The 20,327-nt window shown below is 49.0% G+C and overlaps 1 protein-coding gene across 6 annotated transcripts in view; it reads right to left on the bottom strand.

Moving 5' to 3' along the window:
* Positions 1–5,812: 5,812 nt before the first annotated feature.
* ADAM11 (ADAM metallopeptidase domain 11) overlaps positions 5,813–20,327 on the bottom strand; it is a 147,745-nt gene continuing 133,230 nt past the window's right edge. For 3 of the 6 annotated variants that reach the window (XM_084857197.1, XM_084857195.1, XM_084857196.1), the window contains 4 exons: positions 15,432–15,600; positions 14,721–14,835; positions 13,774–13,864; positions 5,813–9,229 (listed from right to left, as the gene is read on the bottom strand). In XM_084857197.1, the coding sequence (XP_084713323.1) occupies positions 9,184–9,229; positions 13,774–13,864; positions 14,721–14,835; positions 15,432–15,600 (421 nt within the window). In that variant the 3' untranslated portion in view covers positions 5,813–9,183. Of the gene's footprint in view, positions 9,230–13,773; positions 13,865–14,720; positions 14,836–15,294; positions 15,601–20,327 lie in introns of those variants that run through there. The other 3 variants (XM_084857194.1, XM_084857198.1, XM_084857199.1) reach the window with 1 other exon arrangement.

The raw sequence follows: 20,327 nt of genomic DNA, 5'->3' as shown, positions 1-20,327 counted from the left end.
CTACGTGAATCGTCACGTAGCCTATCATGGGTGACTTTAAAAAAAAAAAGAGTGTACGGATAATGGCGGCCCCCATAGGGAGCCGCCATTCCCGTTCCTTATTTGGTCGCTGTAGTCTACGTAAATGTTTACGTAGACTACGGCGAAAATAAGGGCAACGCTATTTGCATTGCCCTTATTTTCGCCGTAGTCTACATAAACATTTACGTAGACTACAGCGACTAAATAAGGAACGCGAATGGCGGCTCCCTATAGGGGCCGCCATTCGCGTACGCGCTTTTTTTTTTTTAAAGTCACCCGTGATAGGCTACGTGACGATTGACGTAGCCTATCACGGCTGACTTTGCAGATCTAGCCATGATAGGCTACGTGAATCGTCACGTAGCCTATCGGGGGCGTTGTTTTTTTTTTTTTACTTTCGCGTTCGCAGCCGGGCGAGGCGAGGCGCCTCCTCCCCGGCCTGAATTTCGGCCGGGCGAGGCGGGAAGCCTCCCCCCCAGCCTGAATTTCGGCCGGGCGAGGCGGGAAGCCTCCCCCCCCGGCCTGAACTTCGCGGGGGGACCAGCGAAGCGCCTCCCCCCCCACCGCGAACGGCCTTCGACGACAGGTAAGTGACTTTCGTCCACCCCTACCTACACCTGAAAAGATATGTAAGAATAAAAAGCAAAGCAAAACAAAACAACCCACACCCCCAGAACCCACACCCCTCCCACCACTGTTTCTTTGTGATTCACACAGGAGGACATCCTTCTGCATTGGAACAAGGACTAGTAATTCTGCTTCATCTATACAGGGAGTGATTGCTGTTGAGTCTTAGGTAGACAGAACCAGCCTAATTTCACAAGCAACCGAAACAGACACTTGGAACAGTAAAATTTGTAGAGGCAAAAAGGAAGTAGTAACATGAGATCCAAAAAACTTGTTCCAGCTTGAGTATGGCCGGTGGGGCAGGGGTGGTGCGGACAGGGGAAGGGCCTGGCAAAATGTTATGGGCTGACTGTCCAGGCCAAGCTTGTTCCCAGACTTGCTATCTGAAGGCCAAACCAAATGTAACATGGATCTTCCAGCTTTTTGCTGCTGTTGAACTTTAAAGCAGCCCTGGATAGCTCTGCTTTGACCTGAGCAGTGGCCAGTTGGGGTGCTTAACTCCTCCTTCCCTACTGTTTGCTGACCTAACCCTCACCTAGGGATGTAGGAAAATCCCCTTACCTGGCTGCGCCGGGTTCCGCTGGGGGGGGAGGTGCTCCGTCCCTCCCCCCGGAATCCTGGCTGTCTGGCTCCGCTCCGCGGGGATTCCACGGAGCCGCCGGCTGGCTCTGCCAGCAGCCGGACATCCGGCCGCTGGCTAGCAGGGATGCAAATGGCAGCGGCCGTAGCCGCCGTTTGCGTCCCTGTAGTCAGCCGTGATAGGCTACATAAAGACTTACGTAGCCTATCATGTCTGGCTTTAAAAACAAAAATGCGCATACGCAAAGGGTGGCGGCTACGGCCACCGCCATTTGCGTTCCTTATTTTGGGCCGTCTTAGTCTACATAAATATTTACGTAGACTAAGACGGCGAAAATAAGGGGAACGCAAATAGCGTCTATTTGCATTCCCCTTATTTTCGCCATCTTAGTCTATGTAAATATTTATGTAGACTAAGACGGCCCAAAATAAGGAACGCAAATGGCGGCGGCTACAGCGTACGCCGTTTTTTGTGGGTTTTTTTTTACCCAGACATTTTAGGCTACATAAAAACTTACGTAGCCTATCACGTCTCTGTAAAAAAATACAAAACCCTGCAAATGGCGGCGGTGGCAGCCGGTCGGAAGACCAGCTGCTGCCGCCGCCACGAAGATCCGTCCCAGGTAAGTCTCGTCCCGGGTGGGATCCGCGGGGGGCGGCAGGCCGTTCCGCCACAGATTTCAGGGAGATCTCACCAAGATCTGTGGCGGAATTCTCTGCCATCCCTACCCTCACCCCATCTGCTATTAGCTGAAGACATACAGATTCCTGTATTGTGACTCTGGGCTTCTTCACACAGGGCTTTAATCGTTCTTGAGGTGGCTCCCTCATGGAAGTTTGCGGGCCCTTTAGATGATGTGGTGAACCTCCAGGGCATCTCCTGCACTAAAGGATCTTTATTCCATTTTTAAATGGAATGCAGATAATGAGGTATCAAATTACCCTGCTTATGTTCTGCTTGAGTTCCCTCTGTGAAAAAGGAAAAGCCGCAAGAGGAGCGGGACCAATGAAATATATGGAAAACATAAGGGGGAGAAAGAGAGGGAAAGGGGAGGGGGAAAAGGCTGCTCATGTGAAGGGGGTCTGTTGTGATCCTGTATTTAAAACAGAAGCAGAAAGCCCTGTTTTAAATGAGGGATTTTAGGCTGGTGAAGAGATGCTCTATATCCTCCCACCATTCTCAGTGTGGTTAATGGCAACAATTGGTGCTTGGGCAAAGGGATTAAGATCTAGTGCCTCTGTTCCAATCAGAACTGCAGGGTTCTGCATCTGCTTTAGAATCATAGCACTGGGAAGGACCCCAGAGGCCATCTATTTCAATCTCCTGCTAATGCAGGAAACCCACTAACACAACATACCCGCTAGGGGCCATCCTGGCTAGACTTAAAAACTTCTAACAAAGGAGACACCCACCCACCCCCACCCTGCCTAGGAAGCCTGTTCCACTGTCAAACAGCTCATATTGTGGAACAGGATGCCTCCTAAGGCAGCGGACTCTCCTTCATCCACCTTAAAAAAGGGAAAAGTCAAGAGATTCTATCACAGATCTCCTGTATTTTGGCGCTGAAACCCATTAACCAGAGGTGTCAATGATTAAACCTAGAACCATCTACATGCAAAGCACATGCTCTACCACTGAGCTATGGCCCTCCCATCAAACCGCCAGTTTCCCTCACTGCTGAAAAGACAGGATCATTATTTAAGGATATCTAGCCAGTTCCATACAATGCTTAATTTAGAATGAGAGTGGGCCAAACTACATGTGATGTGGGAGGCTGGATCTCCTGGTGGCTTTTTTACATTTAAAAGCAGCCTCTGTGTGTGTGTGTGTGTGTGTGTGTGTGTGTGAGGGAGGGAGAGGGAGAGGGGGAGAGAGAGAGAGAATTGGATCAGGGTCAGAGCCCTGGGGGAAGGGAAGTTAACCCTTCTCCCCACACCATTTCCCTGGTTTAACCTACCAGCCACAGCTACTGTTAGCTGCAGAGTGAAAAAAAGGCATGTGCTCTAAGGGTGTTCCCACATCAAGTCTAGTTTGGCCGTGAGACAGAGAACCACCAGCTTAGAAACCACACCTTTGACAATCGGGACTCTCCTAGCATCAGGGTGGTTTCAGAATGCTACCACTCAGGATGTGTAGTGTAACAATTTCATCTTTTTCCTTAACAGATTTCCTGTGGTCACGAAATAGACAAAAGAAGTGGTTGAAAATATGGATTACTAATGGAAGACACCAACATCTAAACCCATTGTAAAAGTCCATGAATGAAGCAGGGAGGTGGAAGCCTGGTCTGGAAGCACCATCCGATGCACGAGTGTTGGGGACAGGATTATTTAGGGCACAATCCTATGCATGTTTAGACAAAAAAAAGGTCCTACAAGTCCCAGCATCCCCCAGCCAACATGGCTGGCTAGGGCATGCTCGGAGTTGTAGGACTTGTTTCTGTATAAACATGCATAGGATTGTGCCTTTAGTTGCAAACAAACAGATCTCTGCACATACTTAGGGATAGGCTCGGCTTCAAATATCTTGCACATGCAACGAACATTATTTCCAGGAGAGAATGGTATCATTCGCACATCATTATTTTTATTTGTATTTGATCATTCATGCTCTTGTACGAGAAAGTGTGTATGAAGTAACAGGTATATTTTGTTCCTGCTACATGCTTTAGAATTACATAGCTGATATGACTACTTTCTAATACAAGAGTATGACTCTCTGCAAAGGTAACTGCAAGGTCAACTTTGTCTACAGATTCCCTTTTAAAAGGGAATCCAGAATTTATCAATGAATTTAACAATGATTTTTTTAAAGCATCTGATTTTAATTCCTTAGCATCATTTCCCATAATTCCTTGGGCCTTGGAATGTGCATGATATCAGGGAAGCCATGCTCAAGGAAGCCACTCTTGCCACTAAAAGTCAGTTGTCTTACAGCAGCAAAATTGCCTAGTTATATTCTGGGATGTGCAATTATTTTAGATGGGCATTTTCCAATATTATACATAATGATCATGTGTAAGAAGGAAGATACATACAATACCTTTTGTGTGTGTGGTGGGGGATTGGGGTAGGGAGAGCAATAGGAGTGCATAGAATTGCCCCACTCCCTAATTTTCAGTCCCATCCAGCTACAAATTGGGCTTAGAACATTTCCGCAATGACCATCTGTGGTTACTTTTGCCCCCTGACCCTAGTATTTAGTCTTGAGGGCAGCACAGTGAAAATATATTCAGTTCCTAAAACAACATTTTGGGAATTGAAGTATGAAAAGGAAGGGTATGGGTCAAGTTGACAAATACGTGTCATTTCCTCCCTTCGCTGTCTCTCGACTGTGACTAGATTTGTGGACACACACACAAAAGTTAAAAGGGTATACTTCACATGCTCAGGAGATTTTTGCTCCTGCAGGATGCTCCTCTCCAGGGACAAAAGGAATAGAGGATATCAGAACTACAAGTGGCACTGGCACATGTAAAAAAACATTGAAGAAAACATGGTCCAGTTGAGCCCCCCCTCCCCCAAATGGCCCCTTATGCTCAATCCACTCCAAGGCACAGGGCAGGCAATGTGTTTTCCAGGCAAAGAAGCTGAAGAGTGGAGCACTGCTGTGCCCCTGTGTTGTGTGTGGGGTTTTGGTCAATCCAACATGGTACATTCCTTGGCGAGTTTAGCAAAGTGAGGCACGGGTGTGGGCCTGTGAGGGTGGAGGGAGCTTCCCCCCAGGAAAGGCCACGAGGAGACAACACGGTGCACCTGGTGAGACAGAAAGCAGCCTGCGGCCCTCCGCAGGGTCTCCTCCCACCATGTGTGGCCAAGCAGGACAGTGCAGTGCAGGCTGCCCTCCAGGAGAGGGGGCCTCGTTTGCCCATGTCCATCCAGGAGGCAGCGGAAGACTTGGTAGGTCAGGATGTGGGCTATTTGCCAACCAGGAAGAGGATGAGAGGGTGCATTTCGCTTCCTCCCCACCCTATGGTGACAATACAGACCCCGCAGCACAGTGATCAGGGCTGTGGCTTGGGCCTAAGCCCCTCCTGACCTGTAACACAGAACCAAGGAGACAGTTTAGTTGCAGTGCATTCATGGCAAAAGGAATGCAAGATGGAAGCAGCTGCGATGATGCCCAGGTAGGATTAAAAGAGCCAGAAGCATCCCACTACCTCATCTGTGGGGACATCTTTGAGGCCCCTGGAGGCATTTACCCTCTAAACCCACCAGTCTGTTAGGCATCTCCTCTCTGCGTGCTCCACACTGGAGTCTGGGTGACACCATCGGTTTCATTGGTTTGATGCTGTGGGACAGGGCTGGTGCATGAGGGTGCCATGGGCACACTGGGCCTGGGTCTTCTGAAGAGCACTGCCAGAACAGGTGGCCCCTCTGGCCAGCCTCTCCCAACCTGGAGCCTCCCGGATGCATTGCACGCAGGCCCTGGCATTGCCCTAGCCTTTCTCGTCAAGCTGGGTAGATTCACTTCCCTTGACATTGTCTTGCAATTCAACCAGAAGTCTTCAGATGCACCTTTACAAGCTGAATTTAAAGCTGAATTTCAGATACAGTCTTTGAAACATTAGTTCAATCTTTGTTTCAGATTATTTATTGGTTTTGTATCTGTTAAGTATAGCTGTGTGCAAAGCTGTTGCTTGGGAATTGGACTTCACTCCTCCCTTAGTGTACACCGAAGTTTGAAATTGTCAAAATGCTAGTTTTAGCATTAAGTTATTGTGCAGTACGCTAAAAACACCAGTTACAGTATGAAATCATGGAAGTATACACTGGGAGTACTTGAAGAAAATTATATACTGAAAACTTGTTAGCATGATAAAAAAAAGTAACATAATCTGATGTCCAGTCCCTTCACACACCAGGGGGAAAGTGTATTTAAACCCCCAAATGGCCTGAGTCCTCTGTACTTCATGGAGTGGCCTCTTTCCATACGTTCCTCCCTTTCTGCTGAGATCAGGACAGCTCATAGAAAAGGCAGGCCTGCCCCACCCCGCCTTGCTCTCAGGCAAGGCCAGAGACCTACCATTAGGCAGAGAGAGGTGGCCATCTTAGGCAGCTGAATTTGAGTGTCATGAAAAGCCAGCAAGTTAGTTATTTTATTTATTATTTTTGTGTTTTTACAGCCAGGGAAGAGAAGTTTATGGGCTTTTCTGCTTCAGGTGCCAAAATAACCCCAGCGTTGGGTACTATGCACCTTAAGTGGGGGGGGGGGGAGGAAGAGATAGGTCTTTGATTTGCACCTGCCTTTCTACCAAGGAAATTGGCACTCAAGGCAGCTGTTCTGCCTCAGGCATCAAAATGTCTTGGATGGTTCTGCTCCTGTACCTTTCATGGCTACACGGTAGGCAGAAATTCAGCAAGTGCAGCTTCGTCACTCCACATCTCCATGCTGAGGAAACCTTCACCTGTTGAATTTCTGCCTAGCACAGGAGTCCTGCACAGTGAAATGGTAGCAACTCTATTCATGGCAAGTGGCAGCATCTCTTCATTATCTACGGAGTAAAAAACGGTTTATTAAAAATGTAGTTTGGCTACAAGTTACTACCACACAAGTTCTTTAAAGAGAGATGCCAACATTCAAGATTTCCTGAAAAACATACCCCTGAAGTGGAATACCTCGTCCTAATCTAATACATGTGGTGAGAACTTTCATTATGCTGTGAAATGAACTTAACACATGCCGAGAGGAATTTTCCTCTTTTTACTGCTTGACATGTTCCAGGATGGCACCAGAGCAAGAGAAACAGAAGTCATGTTACTACAACCTAGAAAAGGATGTGTTTTTAGGGTTGTTGTTGTTGTTTTTAAGGATCATCTTACTTTTTACCATGCTGAGGTAAAAAGCACTTAATTATGTGAATACCTTGTTCCATCTATAATATGTGTGTGTGATGACTCTAAATGGGTCATCACCTGCAGGAGACAATCTCTAGCCTCTAAACCCCTGGCTCTTTTAAACTTTCAAGGAACAACGAAGCCATGAAATGGGAGGAATGTCAAGGGAGTGGGCCGGGCGGTGTGTGGCCAGGTCACATTCACAGACATAATATGCAATGCACACACAGATAACAAAAGACAAGCACGCGTGTGCATCCGCCTCATAGCATACAGCAGGGACAGACCTCCTTTGCCAGCTTTAGCATGGTGGCAGGCCCAAGGTCTTCAGAAAGACGAATCCTCTTGAGTGAGCAGCTGCAAGAACTTGTGCACATGTTCACATGGTAAAGATCATCTCATGCTAATCCCAGGGAAGCCTGCTGGTGTGTCTCAGTGGCTTCTGCTCACTTTTCTGTGGCATGTTAACAAGGTTCAAAATTGCCTTTTTGCCAGGTCAGGAATATTTGTGATGGTAACCGTCAACCCTTGCAATACTACAACACAAGGCCTGGTTCTTACGAACTGCTGATCGGGGTCGTTGAGTCACCTGATCAAATACTCCCCTGTAGCCCAGCAAGCCCCCTCTGCATGCACATATGGAACTGGCCCAACTCGCTGACAGTTCTAGCCAAGCTGCCTACCTGGCACCTAGTGCAGGGCTGGGGGACCTCTGTGGGCCTGCGAGCTGAACTCAATTTCGGAGGAGCTCTCGGGGGCTGCATCCCAGTGGTGGGCGGAGCCAAAACACCAAACATACCAGCACATGGCAGCTTCCAGCTCTTGCTGCCAGCGCCCCAGCCTTCAGAGCAGGGGCATCTCAGCCTTTTAAGGGCAGGGGAGAACACACGCGTGAGGCTGGAAAACCCCCAGGGCGCTGGCAGCCGGGGGGAGGGGCGCAGCTGGCTGGGGGACCCCGGAGGGCCAGACCTAATTTTGTGTGTGCAGGGAGGTCTTTTGGTGCTGCGGACTCTGACTCATCAGTCCCCACTTGCAGTCTGACGTCATGGAGTCCAGAGCAACCACCTGTGCTCAGGGTGCTTCCAGACGGAGGGCTCTCTACCCTGGTGGCCTCCGGATGTGTTGGACTACAATCTTGATAATCTCCAGCTAGCATAATAAATGGTCATACTGGCTGGAATGATGGGAGTTGTAGTCCAACATGTCTGGAGGGCACCAGGGTGGGGAAAACTGATTTAGGGGGCTTCCAGCTGTTCAGCCTTTTTCCCTTAATTTATTTTCTGTGGCAAGCCAGAAGTAGTGGTGGGAAAACATCAGGGAGTTGCCAGTGAAAGATGATGATGTCTCTCCCCCCGCCCCAGAGCTAAAATTCCAAGAATGAGGTAGGGGGTGCCGCCATAAAAGTGACCTCAGTAGTTACTTCTGTCCAGGTACTCAAGTTGCACCAAATTGCAAGGCCGTGGCCTTTTAGGGGGATCCAGGTGACATCATCAGTGCACCCTGACAGGCAGCCTGGGGAAATCATGGGGGAGGTTTACAAATGGAAAACAACATCTGGACCCCCTATAAATTCCGTGAATGAAGCAGGGTGATTGCAAAATAAAACCCTCAGCAGGAAGCACCTCACGGCTGCTTTTGATTAGAAGGAACAGGGAAATACTTTTGATTGTGCTGTGCAGCATTTGTGGCTTGCACGTGAGTTCAAACAAGATGTTTCGTGTGTGTGCGCACGCGCCTAAGAGCAGGGGGAGACACGTGCCCTGGCTCTCATATACCATCAGGTGTAGCACATATACCCTAGGAGCATGGGTGGAACTACCCAGAGAGCAAGCAGTCGTGCACCGAGGTATGAGCAGAAGACAGGGCAGGTGTGCAAGCATCCTCTCCCACACATACACACCAGTGACTGAAGAAGTGGAGAACAAAGTGCTGCTGACGGACACACGGAAGAAGCGATGGCAAAGATGAGAGCCTCTGTGCTGAGAGGAGGAGGAGATCCACAGGAGATCTGGCCCTGCTGCTCACAAGATCATTCCAAGCAGCGAGTGCAGGGTGAAGGTGATGAGGAGGGTGGGATGGAGGCGGTGGGTGATGAGGGGGGGGGAGTGCAGGGAGGTGCTACACGCCCTGCTGAGCTGGGTCGTACCTTCCTCTGCGAATGTTCCTTTGCAGGCCGAGGAAAGAGAAGGAAAGAGAGAGGGCGAAGGGGTTAGCAGGTAATGTCAGATGGGTGCATCTTGGCCTAACTGCTTCCAGTCTTCGTGCCACATGCCATGGTCGGTAAGTGCAAAACCCAGCCATGCATGCAACTTCTTCTTACCGTCCAGCACAAGATACTCTCGGTGCCATTCTTGGGGAGTGCTCTTGGATGACATGGCTCCTGCCAGAACTTAAAAGGGGTGCTGGAAATGCCAAGATAGTAGGAGCAGCTTCACCTGGACCTTCACTGCTGCATACTAGTCTCCATGGCACAACAGCCTCAAATTCCTACTCTATGTATTGCATTTCTACTGGATACGTTGAGTATGAGCTTCGTCTTTTTTTTTAAAGCAAGGTTCTAGCCTTCATTGATACATGAGCAATTATATGTGCATTCTAAATGTGTAGAAAATCAAGGGTATCTGGTAGAAGTTGGCAGTAGATTAGGAAGACAGGATTTCCCACACAGCAAAGGTTCTATATTTTCCTTATTCCTCCCTTTCTGATCCTGGGCTTCTGCTACTCTGCCCTGGTTGCTTCCTCTCACCACCTTCACCTCATAGTTGTAGCTGTCCCAGCCTGCCATTCCCCAACAGATTGCAAAAATAAACTTGAAAGGAAAGAATCCAAATTTTGCAAGCAACCCTTCCCTTGAAGTGCATTTTGATCAGCTCATGGTATATTTGCACTTTTTAAGAAGTCCCTAAAACAATAGAACTCCAAATGCCTGAAGGGGATAATCTGGGGTGAGACCTGAAGATACTTCAGAGAAAAAGTTGCAGGCCTGGAAAGAAGGTGGTCAGCTCTAGTTGCTAGAAACGGAAGGGCCCTGTAACACCTTCCCTCCCTCCATGCCCCAAACTTCCCTCTCCTTCCAGCATCCAGAACAGCAGTGCAGCAGGGCCTGGTGCGTCTTGTTTTCCAAAGCAGTCGTGAAGACAGATGGGCACATATAGCATCCAATGCCAGCAATGAATTCTGTGGGAGGGGATCTTGGGGGGGGGGGGTCGAGTGGGGCACCATTCCTTTTGTAGAAGCCAGTTCCTGCAGCTCATGCCTTCACTACTCGCTGAGTCGCCTAGAGAATGGCACCTGTCCTAGATTTCAGAACTCTCTTGTCCCCCACCCCACCTCCACGCCAGCATCCCCACTGCCACCAGTTTTGGATTCATGCGGCTGTCCTTTCAGACACTCTTTCTTCATCCATGCAAGTGTCAGTCATGCAGAACCTCAAACAGTGAGTCTCTTCCAGCCAGTCTGCAACTGCGGCTGCCCTCCTCCTCAATGCTGCCTTTGCTCTTCCCACCTATGCTGAATAACGGCCACCCTCCAAACATCCCCACCCCCTAAGTGGACAGTGTGGTCTATAAAGGCCATGTTTACATGATCCAGTATCAAATGACACCTCTGCCCAAAGCAAAACGACAGGGTTGTTGGACCTCAAACTTCCCCCACAGTAATGTGCAGCCAGATCACCTGGGTGAAGCTGAAGTCCAGTTCATTAAAGGAGAGAGATGCTGAGAGCAGGAAAAGGGGATACTTGTGCCCCAACTGAAAGCAACACAAAATGAGAGCACTTTTAAACTCCCCCCCCCCACCAACCACAGCCTGTCAATCACTCACAGACCACATGTCCAAGCAGGAGGAGGGGCTGTGTTTCAACTGCTGCAAGTCCAGCCAGAAGGGCTGAACTGGCACAGGAGGGCAAGCTACTTTCACATCAGAACTGCAACAGCAGCACTGAACCCCTGCAACTGGAAGTATCAGTCAATGAGCGACTTCCTCCTGAGTTTCCTGCCACAGTCACAGATCCCATTTAGAAGTATCCTAAGACCCATTTTGTATACTACTTTTACTGGCAGCAGTGTCATCCCGAAACAATGTTAATACATCCTTCATAGTGAACTTTTTCTTCCAATATGTCCACATGTGGCAAGAGTTGGGATTTTCCACATCAAAACAAATCCTATGTACTCCATGTTCGTTCTCCCCGCCCTCTCTACAAACATTGTAAATACTGGCTGTCACCACAAAAGGGCGCCTTCAGTCTACACAACATGCACCATGATGCAATATGGGCTGGGGCAAAGAGTAAACCTGACAAGTGGGCTTAAAAATAGACCTGTGGAGAGCCCCCAAAGATTGGCTGCAGTAGCCATACCTGGGCAGGAGGTGGAGCCAAAGATGTCTCCTTGCAAGGGGCCCCTGCTAGGGATGTACGAAAGTCACTTACCTTTTCACGGATTCTGTTCATGGTGGGGGGGAGGCGATCCGGTCCTCCCCCCCGGAATCCTTGATGGCTGGCTGTGCTCCGCGGCAGCTCCGCGGAGCAGCCAGCCAGGCCCAGGCCAGGGCTGTCCACAGCCAGATTTCCGGCCGCTGAGGGCTCTGGGTAAAAAAAAAAAAAAAACACGTACGCAAATGGCGGCGGCTACAGCCACCGCCATTTGAGTTCCTTATTTTTCGCCATCTTAGTCTACATAAATATTTACGTAGACTAAGACAAAGAAAAGAAAGGGGAACGCAAATAGCATATTGGGCGCTTTTTGCGTTCCCCTTTCTTGTCTTGTCTTAGTCTACATAAATATTTACTAATACTAATATTAGTAAATATCAGTAAATATTTACGAATACTAATACTAATTTACTAATATTTACTAGATTAAGATGGCGAAAAATAAGGAACTCAAATGGCGGTGGCTGTAGCCGCTGCCATTTGCATACACTTTTTTTTTAACCCAGATGTGATAGGCTACATAAATCTTTACGTAGCCTATCACGTCTATGGGGGAAAAAAAAGAAAAAAACACAGACTGTAAATGGTGGCAGCAGCAGCCAGTCAGAAGACCAGCCGCCGCCGCCACTGGAGCTGCCGCCGCCCGAAACATCCGCCCCAGGTAAGTCTTGTCCCGGGGGGGGATCCGCGGGGGGGCGGGGGTGTGGCAGGCCATTCCGCCACAGATTTCGGGGGGCCGAATGCACTGGCATTTGGCCTCACCAAGATCCGTGGCGGAATTGTCTGACATCCCTAGCCCCTGCTAGGGATGTCAGAGAATTCCGCTACGGATCTCGGTGAGGCCAAATGCCAGTGCACTCGGCCCCCCGAAATCTGTGGCGGAACGGCCTGCCGCCACCCTGCGGATCCCCCCCGGGACGAGACTTACCTGGGGCGGATGTTCCGGGCGGCAGCGGCTCCAGCAGCTGGTCTTCCGACCGGCTGCCGCCGCCGCCATTTGCAGTCTGGTCGTTTGGGTTTTTTTTTTTTTTTTTACAGAGACGTGATAGGCTACGTAAAGACTTACGTAGCCTATCACACCCCGGTTAAAAAAAAAAACGCGTACGCAAATGGTGGCGGCTACGGCCGCCGCCATTTGCGTTTCTTATCTTTCGCTTAGTCTGTGTAAATATTTACGTAGACTATTACGGCGAATCAAAAAGGGACGCAAATAGCGCCCACTACGTAGACTAAGATGAAAAATAAGGAATGCAAATGGTGGCGGCCGTAGCTGCCACCATTTGTGTACACCGATTTTATGTTTTTTTTACCCAGCAGCCACTGCAACCGGAAATCTGGCTGCGGATGGCCCTGACCTGGCCGGCTGCTCCGCGGAGCCGCCACGGAGCAGAGCCAGCTGTTGAGGATTCCGGGGGGGAGGACCGGATCGCCTCCCCCCGCCGTCAAGGATTCCAGGGGGAGGGACAGAATGCCTCCCCCCACCCACCATGAACAGAATCCGCAAAAAGGTAAGCCAGTTTCGTACATCCCTAGCTCCTGCTGGTGCCTCCCTCCGCTGGGCAGCCCAGGCTTCCCACACTTCCCAGCCACAGGCAACTGCAGGCTGTCCGGGGGTGGATGCAGACCACCGGCTGGTGCCTCACTTCATGGCAAGAAGTCCACCAGGTGCCCACCTCCCGCCCTCACCTCCTGCCTTCACCTCCCGCCCTCACCATCCCTCCCCACCCATTCATGGCCATTTCCTGAAACTGTTGAGAAGGACCAGGGCCCTTGAGAAAAAAACCCAGCCAAGCTCTCAACCACTCCTCTGGCCCTCTTTTTCCCACTAAGGGCTCTGTAGAGAAGGAAGAGGGAACTGGCCACAGGGCATCAACCCATCAGGCAAGATTGCTCCCTGTCCCCAATCCAGGCATTTAACTGGACTGTCCCAAACAATGAGGCTTTAGGAATCCCTCGGGATGTGCCTACGGAAACATGGCAAGCATCTATGCATCATGGAAACAAGCTGGCAAGTGTGTTTGCATGACAACTTCTATAGCCATCTGAAAACCATGGTTGCATGTATCCAACCTGAGAGAAAACTGCAAAAGCTGAACTTGGGGCTGTGCCTTGAGTCAGCTGCCTCTTCCCCAGAGCTGAGTGTAGGTGGTGCAGAGGCTCACTGCAAAGGGCACTGGAGCACAGCATGCAAGAGAAGAGAGCGCCTCCAAGCAGCACAGCACAAGGGCACAGCAAATTGGGAGGCGCAGCATGCGCATGTTGACGCTGCTTACTTAAATCCCCATCCAGTGCCGCCAAGGACAATAGCAGCCACCAGGATAGCTCCAGCGATGGAGCCAATAATGATGTTGGTGCCACTGGGACCTATGGAGGAACAGAGGACAAAAACTGTAAAGGGCGGCTCAACAATCTGTGTATTGAATTTACACTGCAATGGCTGTCACCTCCATTAGCAGCCTGATCTGGTGAGAGAAAGAATTGGAGGGGCCATAGCTCAGTGTGACAGAGCACATGTTCTGCATGCAGAAGGTCCCAGGTTCGATCCCCAGCTTCTCCAGGTAGGGCAAGGAAAGAATCCGGCCTGAAATCCTTGAAAGCCGCTGCCAGTCAGTGTTGACAATACTGGGCTAAATGGACCAAGGGTCTGACTCAGTATAGGCCAGCTTCCTACGTTCCTAAATCCAGACATAAGCATTATTGTGGGTATAAGAACTCCTGGCTTTAAACCGCTCATTTAGATTGGCAACCAGAAAAAGGGGGTGTTTCTAAACAGCTGGAGCTGTGTAATTCTTGGACAGTCTCCCAGAAATAATTGCGAGAGAAAGGAATTTTGTTGTGTCCAAAACAGAGCCAGAGAAATAGATGACAATAATCTCACGATAGGTAATCAGTTTTCCCCAACCCTACAGGGAACTTGAGTATAAGAGTGTAAGATTTGGTGAAGTTTCCAAGGAAGGGAGCTATACAATTGGAGCATTTCTCCCTCCCTTCCTCATTACTTCAGAGATTGTCATAACCCAGACAGAACATTTGAGAGCTGACAACAGACTGAACTGAAGGATCTTCACTGGGAAGACAGAGGAAGGTCTCTGCTAAGAGGCTACCATATTGAAAGCTGGGGCATCCCAGCCCAGCCCAGCCCAGCCTGCTCATACTGGTTTGTACTTACGTGTGATGAGGCTCTAGCCATTTCCAAGAGAGCCTCATTCTGCAAACTTACCCTTGTACTTTTCTGTCTCCCCTGTAGGCTTTGGCTCTGGGATAGGGTCATAGACGCTGCAATCTTTTCCTGTCCAGTCGGGAAAGCAGATGCATTGGCCCTCATTGCTGCAGACCTGTAACCAAGGAACAGCATGCATGGTCCCTGAAGACATTCCTGTGATGTCTTGTCAGAATCTGAAAAATTCCCACTTGGGCTGTTTTAAAAAGAAGCAAGTTGATTTCCCCTATGGTGGTATAGATACCATTACAAGATGGGATTTCAAAAATTACTTACCATCTCCAGGAATAGAAACTGTCACAAAACATAGTTTTCTAGCCCTTTTAGCCTGGGGAGTGACTATATTTGAATGAGACTATTGTGGAATAAATTCAATGTGTCCATCAATTTTGTTTTTGGCATCAGATAATATGCATATAATTAATGGCATATAATTAATATATGAAACATATGGACTGGGTCATGATGTACTTCTGTGAACCTTAATTGCTTGCTAACATCTGAAAGGTCTAAAGAAAACACCTCCCCAAACCCAGCTTTCCCACGAGGAAAATAAAGCCAAGGAAACCAAAGTAGATGATTCAGCGTTTGCATTTGTGTAGGTCATACTCCTACATACATGCTAAAAGCAAGACATTCACCAAGTGCCACGTCGCCATGCTTGCAGTTCAATGGCAGTGCAAAGAGTGGCACCACACTTGCAAGTTTTACCCCGTGGTCAAAGCAGATCTGGCCACCCCAGCTGCCTGGGCAGGTGCTGAAGTTAAAGGCAGACACAGGGAGGCATTTGCGATCAAGACACAGCATGCTGGGCCCACAGGGTGTCCCGTCTTCCACGTAGCTCAGATCCGTGCCATCCACAAGTTGCACATGGCCGCCCCTAGGAGATGGAAAAAAAGAGTGCCACTGTGTGAGTGGGATACCACATTGCCCCAACACATGAAAGAGGAAAGGCTTCTTAATTATGCTGGTGAAGAGGAGTGGGGAGGCATCTGCTGGCCACTTCTTTTAACCGTTCCCTTAATACACTGCGGTGAAGGACACCAGCAAATCACATGGCAGTGGTGGTTCTGTGGCTGCAGGACAGTGGTAGCCAGATATTTTCCATTTGCTCACAGAAAAGCACTGGGGGAGGGGGTATTCACCCCCTACCCCTTGAGCAGTTCTCTCATTCAGCCCACTCAGCCCTCTACAGTGGCGGGCGGGGGAACATCCTCAGTTTAGAGCCTTGAGGGAAGGAACAGCTGGGGGGCAGGAGGACTGCTAAGCAGGAAGCTGCCCCGAGTCCTTTGCTGCTGCTCATATTGGGGGAGGCGGGAAGGAAAGAGCTCATGTCTGAGCTTGCAGGAAGCAAGTGAGTGCCCAGCCCAGTCTGGCTCCCACCAGCTGCTGCGCCGTTCAAAGGTGGCTTCCAGTCAGAGGGCTCCCAGCACTACCACCCAGAAGGGGCAGGACAGCAATGCCATCTTTTTTTCCTTAACGGATTTTCTGCAGTAAGGAAAAAGATGAAAAAAGGATGGGAAAACATGGGAGGGTTACAAGTGGAAGTGCCCAAGGAGTCAAAATTAGCTTATTTTGGCCATTCAAAGGGCTAAAAAGCTTCAAAATGGCCACTCCAGATGCCATTTTGTTTTTGTTTTGTAAATATTCTTTTTTTAAAATTTGGGGGGACGGCAGGGGGTGGTGGGGCTGCATGTTGCTCACCCCTGGTATATACCCACGTGTGTGTCCATTGCGAGGAAATCCGGCCCTTTGGGAGCTCAACGGATTTCCCCAGAGCCTCCAGCTCGGCTTGCATTCATCCAACAGGATTGAGCGGAAAGGGCAGCCAAGGCGGTGGGGTGGGGTGGGCAGTACACCAAACCTGCAGTGTCATGCTCACAACTCAGGACTTACTTCTGAGTAAATATGCAGAAGAGCAGGCTGCAAAAAATAAGTTGTGCTGCAGTCTTACGCATGTTTTCCTGGGAGTAAGCCCCATTGAACATAATGGAACTGAGTAGGCATATATAGATTGTATAAATGAACAGTATATATTCCCCACACACACACGCGCACACACAATTCACTCCTGCTTTAAATACAACTTGTCATTCCATTGCTGGATAATGGCAACTGACAAACAAAATATCGCCAGATTCTTTCCTCTGCAACCACATGAACAGACTTCTCCCAAAGAGTTGGATGAGGAGGAGAAGGAGAAAAATAAATTCTCCTGTCTGTTTGTATAAAGTCGAATACCGTTCAGAACGCCTCTTACCTACCACCCTCCCCTCTTGAGAATTCACCAACACTTGTTCTGGATGGAATAAAGAGGAGAAAGGGTAAGGGAGGGAACAAGAGGAAAAGAAAAATGGCAACTGGAAGTAGCGGTGAGGAGAGATAATTCCCCAAGCCAAGTAGCTCTTTTCAGATGGACAGCACTTCATAGGAATTGGGGCGGAGGGTGTGTGAGGGTTGTACATACCTTAATTAACTTTATGAGCTGAGGTGGCTGACGGCATTTTGTTGTTGTTGCTTTTTTTAAACAGTAAAACTTATTAAGCCTCACCAGCGTACGGGCATAGCTCAGTGGTTGAGTACATGGTTTGCATGCAGAAGGCCCCAGGTTCAATTCCTGGTATCTCCAGGTAGGGCAGGGAAAACTCCTGCTGGAAACCCTGGAGAGCCGCTGCTGCCAGTCAGTGTCAGCCGTACTGGGCTAGAGGGACCCAGGGACTGACTCAGTATAAGGCAGCTTCCTCTGTTCCTATGGCAGTGCGATGAGGCACTCTGTACACAGCCTCCCCAGCACTTCCCAGAACATGTCATACCATCCTAGCCCTGCTTTTGATATAATCTGCTGCCTGCAGTTACGTGGGAGAAATTAAAGGTGGAGGAGGGAAAAGAAGTTTGTGGAGAGTAAGGCTGAATCTACACGTAGCAGTTTGACTGTGATCATACTGCAGAGATAACTATTGGTGCCCACTGGTGTCACGTGCATCAAGAGTTATCACTGCAGTATGATCACGGTAAAACTGCTATGTGTAGATTCAGCCTAATTAAATCCTTCACTTTGCTGAACCCATTAAGCTTCTGTAGAACCCAGAAGTTCCAGTCTGAAGCAGTAAAATTGGATGCTGTATGAAATAGCAGTATTCCGCAGGTATTTCCTGCCCTTCCCCCACCCTCTTCAAACTTTCTTTGCATGCAAGCTCCCAGCAGTGGGCATGTAAGAGTAGAAAGGTAGGGAGAGAAGGGAAAGCAAAACAACGAGCAGACTGTGGAAGGGAAGGTGGCAGTGTCTCCTCTAGTTTGAAAGGCTTCTGCCCTCATACTACATCCCCTACTGGGCTGCCAAGGGCAGTGAGTCCTAATGCCTCCACTTCAAGGCTGCTGAGCTCAGAGGGAAGAGGAAAGCTTGTACTGAGGCAGAAGATGTTACTGGGGTATCTTAAAAAGATGGAGGGAACATGCCCAGGTGTGACCCACCATGACAGCACCCATCTCCCACTGCTACACATAGCATCAGCAACTGTATTGGCAGTCGGGCCAACATTTTGCATACTCTACAATGTGCCAGACCCAGTGTCATTTGGGGGCATTTGGGGGTGGTGGCTAGGAGTGCCTTTTACCAGCTCTGGCGGGTGAGATGGACATTCCTGGACAGCTTGACCACTGTGGTCCATACATTGGTAACTCAAAACTGGATTACTGCAATGTGCTTTATGTGAGGCTTCCTTTTCAGCTTGGTTCAAAAGCTACAGTTGGTGCAGAATGCCTCAGCCAGGTTGGTAATGGAAACAGTTTATCACTTGCAAATTGCACCTACGGTGAGGGAACTGCGCTGGCTGCCCATCTGCCATGGGCCCAGGTTTAAGTTTTGGTACTTGCTTACAACTCCGGGAGAGAGCGGAGGACAGGCAGGCCTGGCGTGCTATGGTCCATGGGGTCACAAAGAGTTGGACACAACTTAACGACTGAACAACCACAACTTGCTTACAAAGCCCTAAACAACTCAGGAACAGGATACTTAAAAGATCACCTGACCTCCTACCTGTGTGTCCAGTTGCTGCACTCATCAGGAGATACCCTCCTGGTGATGCCTACAATAATGGAAGTCTAGTCCATGATGACTCAGATAGGGCCTTTAGTATTGCAGCACCTACTCTCTGGAACCCCCTAGCACTTCCAGTTTGATAGGCACTGACCCTCCTGGGTTTCTGGCACCTACTGAAAATGTACTTGTTCCAACAAGCTTTCCCAGAATGGTGATCTTGTCTTTCCTTGCTGAACTGCTATTGTCTCTTCCAAGTTTTATACAGTACTATATTGTGGTTTTCATACTGTATTATAGGGCCATTGTAGCTAAATTGCATCCTACCATTATAATCAGAAATCAGGGACAGTAGGTTCTATAGCTTATACTGAGGAAACAGCTCAATGGACTGATCTGAAACTTGGCAGTATAGGAGGGGTGTGTTTGAGGACAGTCCGTGCTGATTTTGAGATAGAAAGGGCAAGAAATGGCGTATTTATTGGAGTTTGATGAGTGCCCACCAGCAGTTTGACAGGTATTGTCTGATCTCCTCCCTCGCCCCCACCAGATTTAAATTGGGTTTACTTTGTAGTAATTTTTCTCTATTTGCACAGTGTCTTTTTGGGAAACAGTTTGTCATCTTAGCTAAGGGTGAAGGTGTAGTATGTGCTGTACTCAGGAGTACTCAGTATTTGTAAATTTTGGAAAAAAGTGTGCTTTTTCACCCCATTTTAGCATATGTAGTTGATAAGGTCATATTTGCAGGATGGGAGGGGGGGGACAGAATGGAGTGCTGAGTAGTATCAGCCTTGTAGATGGGACAGGCTATAGAATGTGGCTACCAGGGAAACAAGGGTGATTTTTTGGCCTGAGAGCGGCCTCTTTCTTCATTTGGCTCCATGCATACGTTGAAACTGCTAGACCTCAACACAAGTGCTTGGCTTTTACCTTGTATCTTATAAGGGAAGGGGCTACAAAGGAAGGGGCAGAGGGCCTAGTTACAGGGGTGGCTCGAATTGACAAGGCCCAATTCTTTTTTCTTTCTCCCATTGTCAAAATAGGCTGCTTGATTCTACTGTGTTTCCAACTATATGGCAAAAAAATTTTCTTGGCAGGGCTGTGTGTGAAATCAGAGCAGCATTCAAATGCAAAGAGAGTTTCCCACCTGCCTGGCCCTTTAACTAACTACTGCAAGCCAAACTAAACAGGTACAGCACTTCAGCCATATGAAAGTCCACTACAGGGGAAGCTCAGCCTGTTGAAATGTCTCATTCAGTCACACGGGGAGGAGGAGGGGAGGGGGGAGCCCCTATTAGTGTGTTTCAGAAATGTGAACTGTGGGGGCCGGGGTGGGGTGGGTGGCCCCTCTCGTCCAACATATCTGGTCTTTATTAAAGCAAAAAGCCAAAGGGGACCCCACGAGGAATGCCCAAAAAGCCAAAAGCAAAGGGACTGACAAAAGGGAGTTTTCATTCAATGAAAACGATTCCGGCACATTTTGGACCATACACAGGTCCTTCTTCAGGGCAGTCTGGTATAAGGTAACTAGTGTTGTTTGCTTGCCAGACGCCAGTCTCCTATGCTATGTT

Source organism: Heloderma suspectum, chromosome 5, assembly GCF_057233095.1.
Source record: "Heloderma suspectum isolate Gila_16-S chromosome 5, 16-S_ref, whole genome shotgun sequence".
NCBI classification, from domain to species: domain Eukaryota; kingdom Metazoa; phylum Chordata; class Lepidosauria; order Squamata; family Helodermatidae; genus Heloderma; species Heloderma suspectum.
The sequence above is the reverse complement of the archived record's forward strand: the minus strand, read 5'-3'. Positions and strand labels throughout refer to the sequence as shown.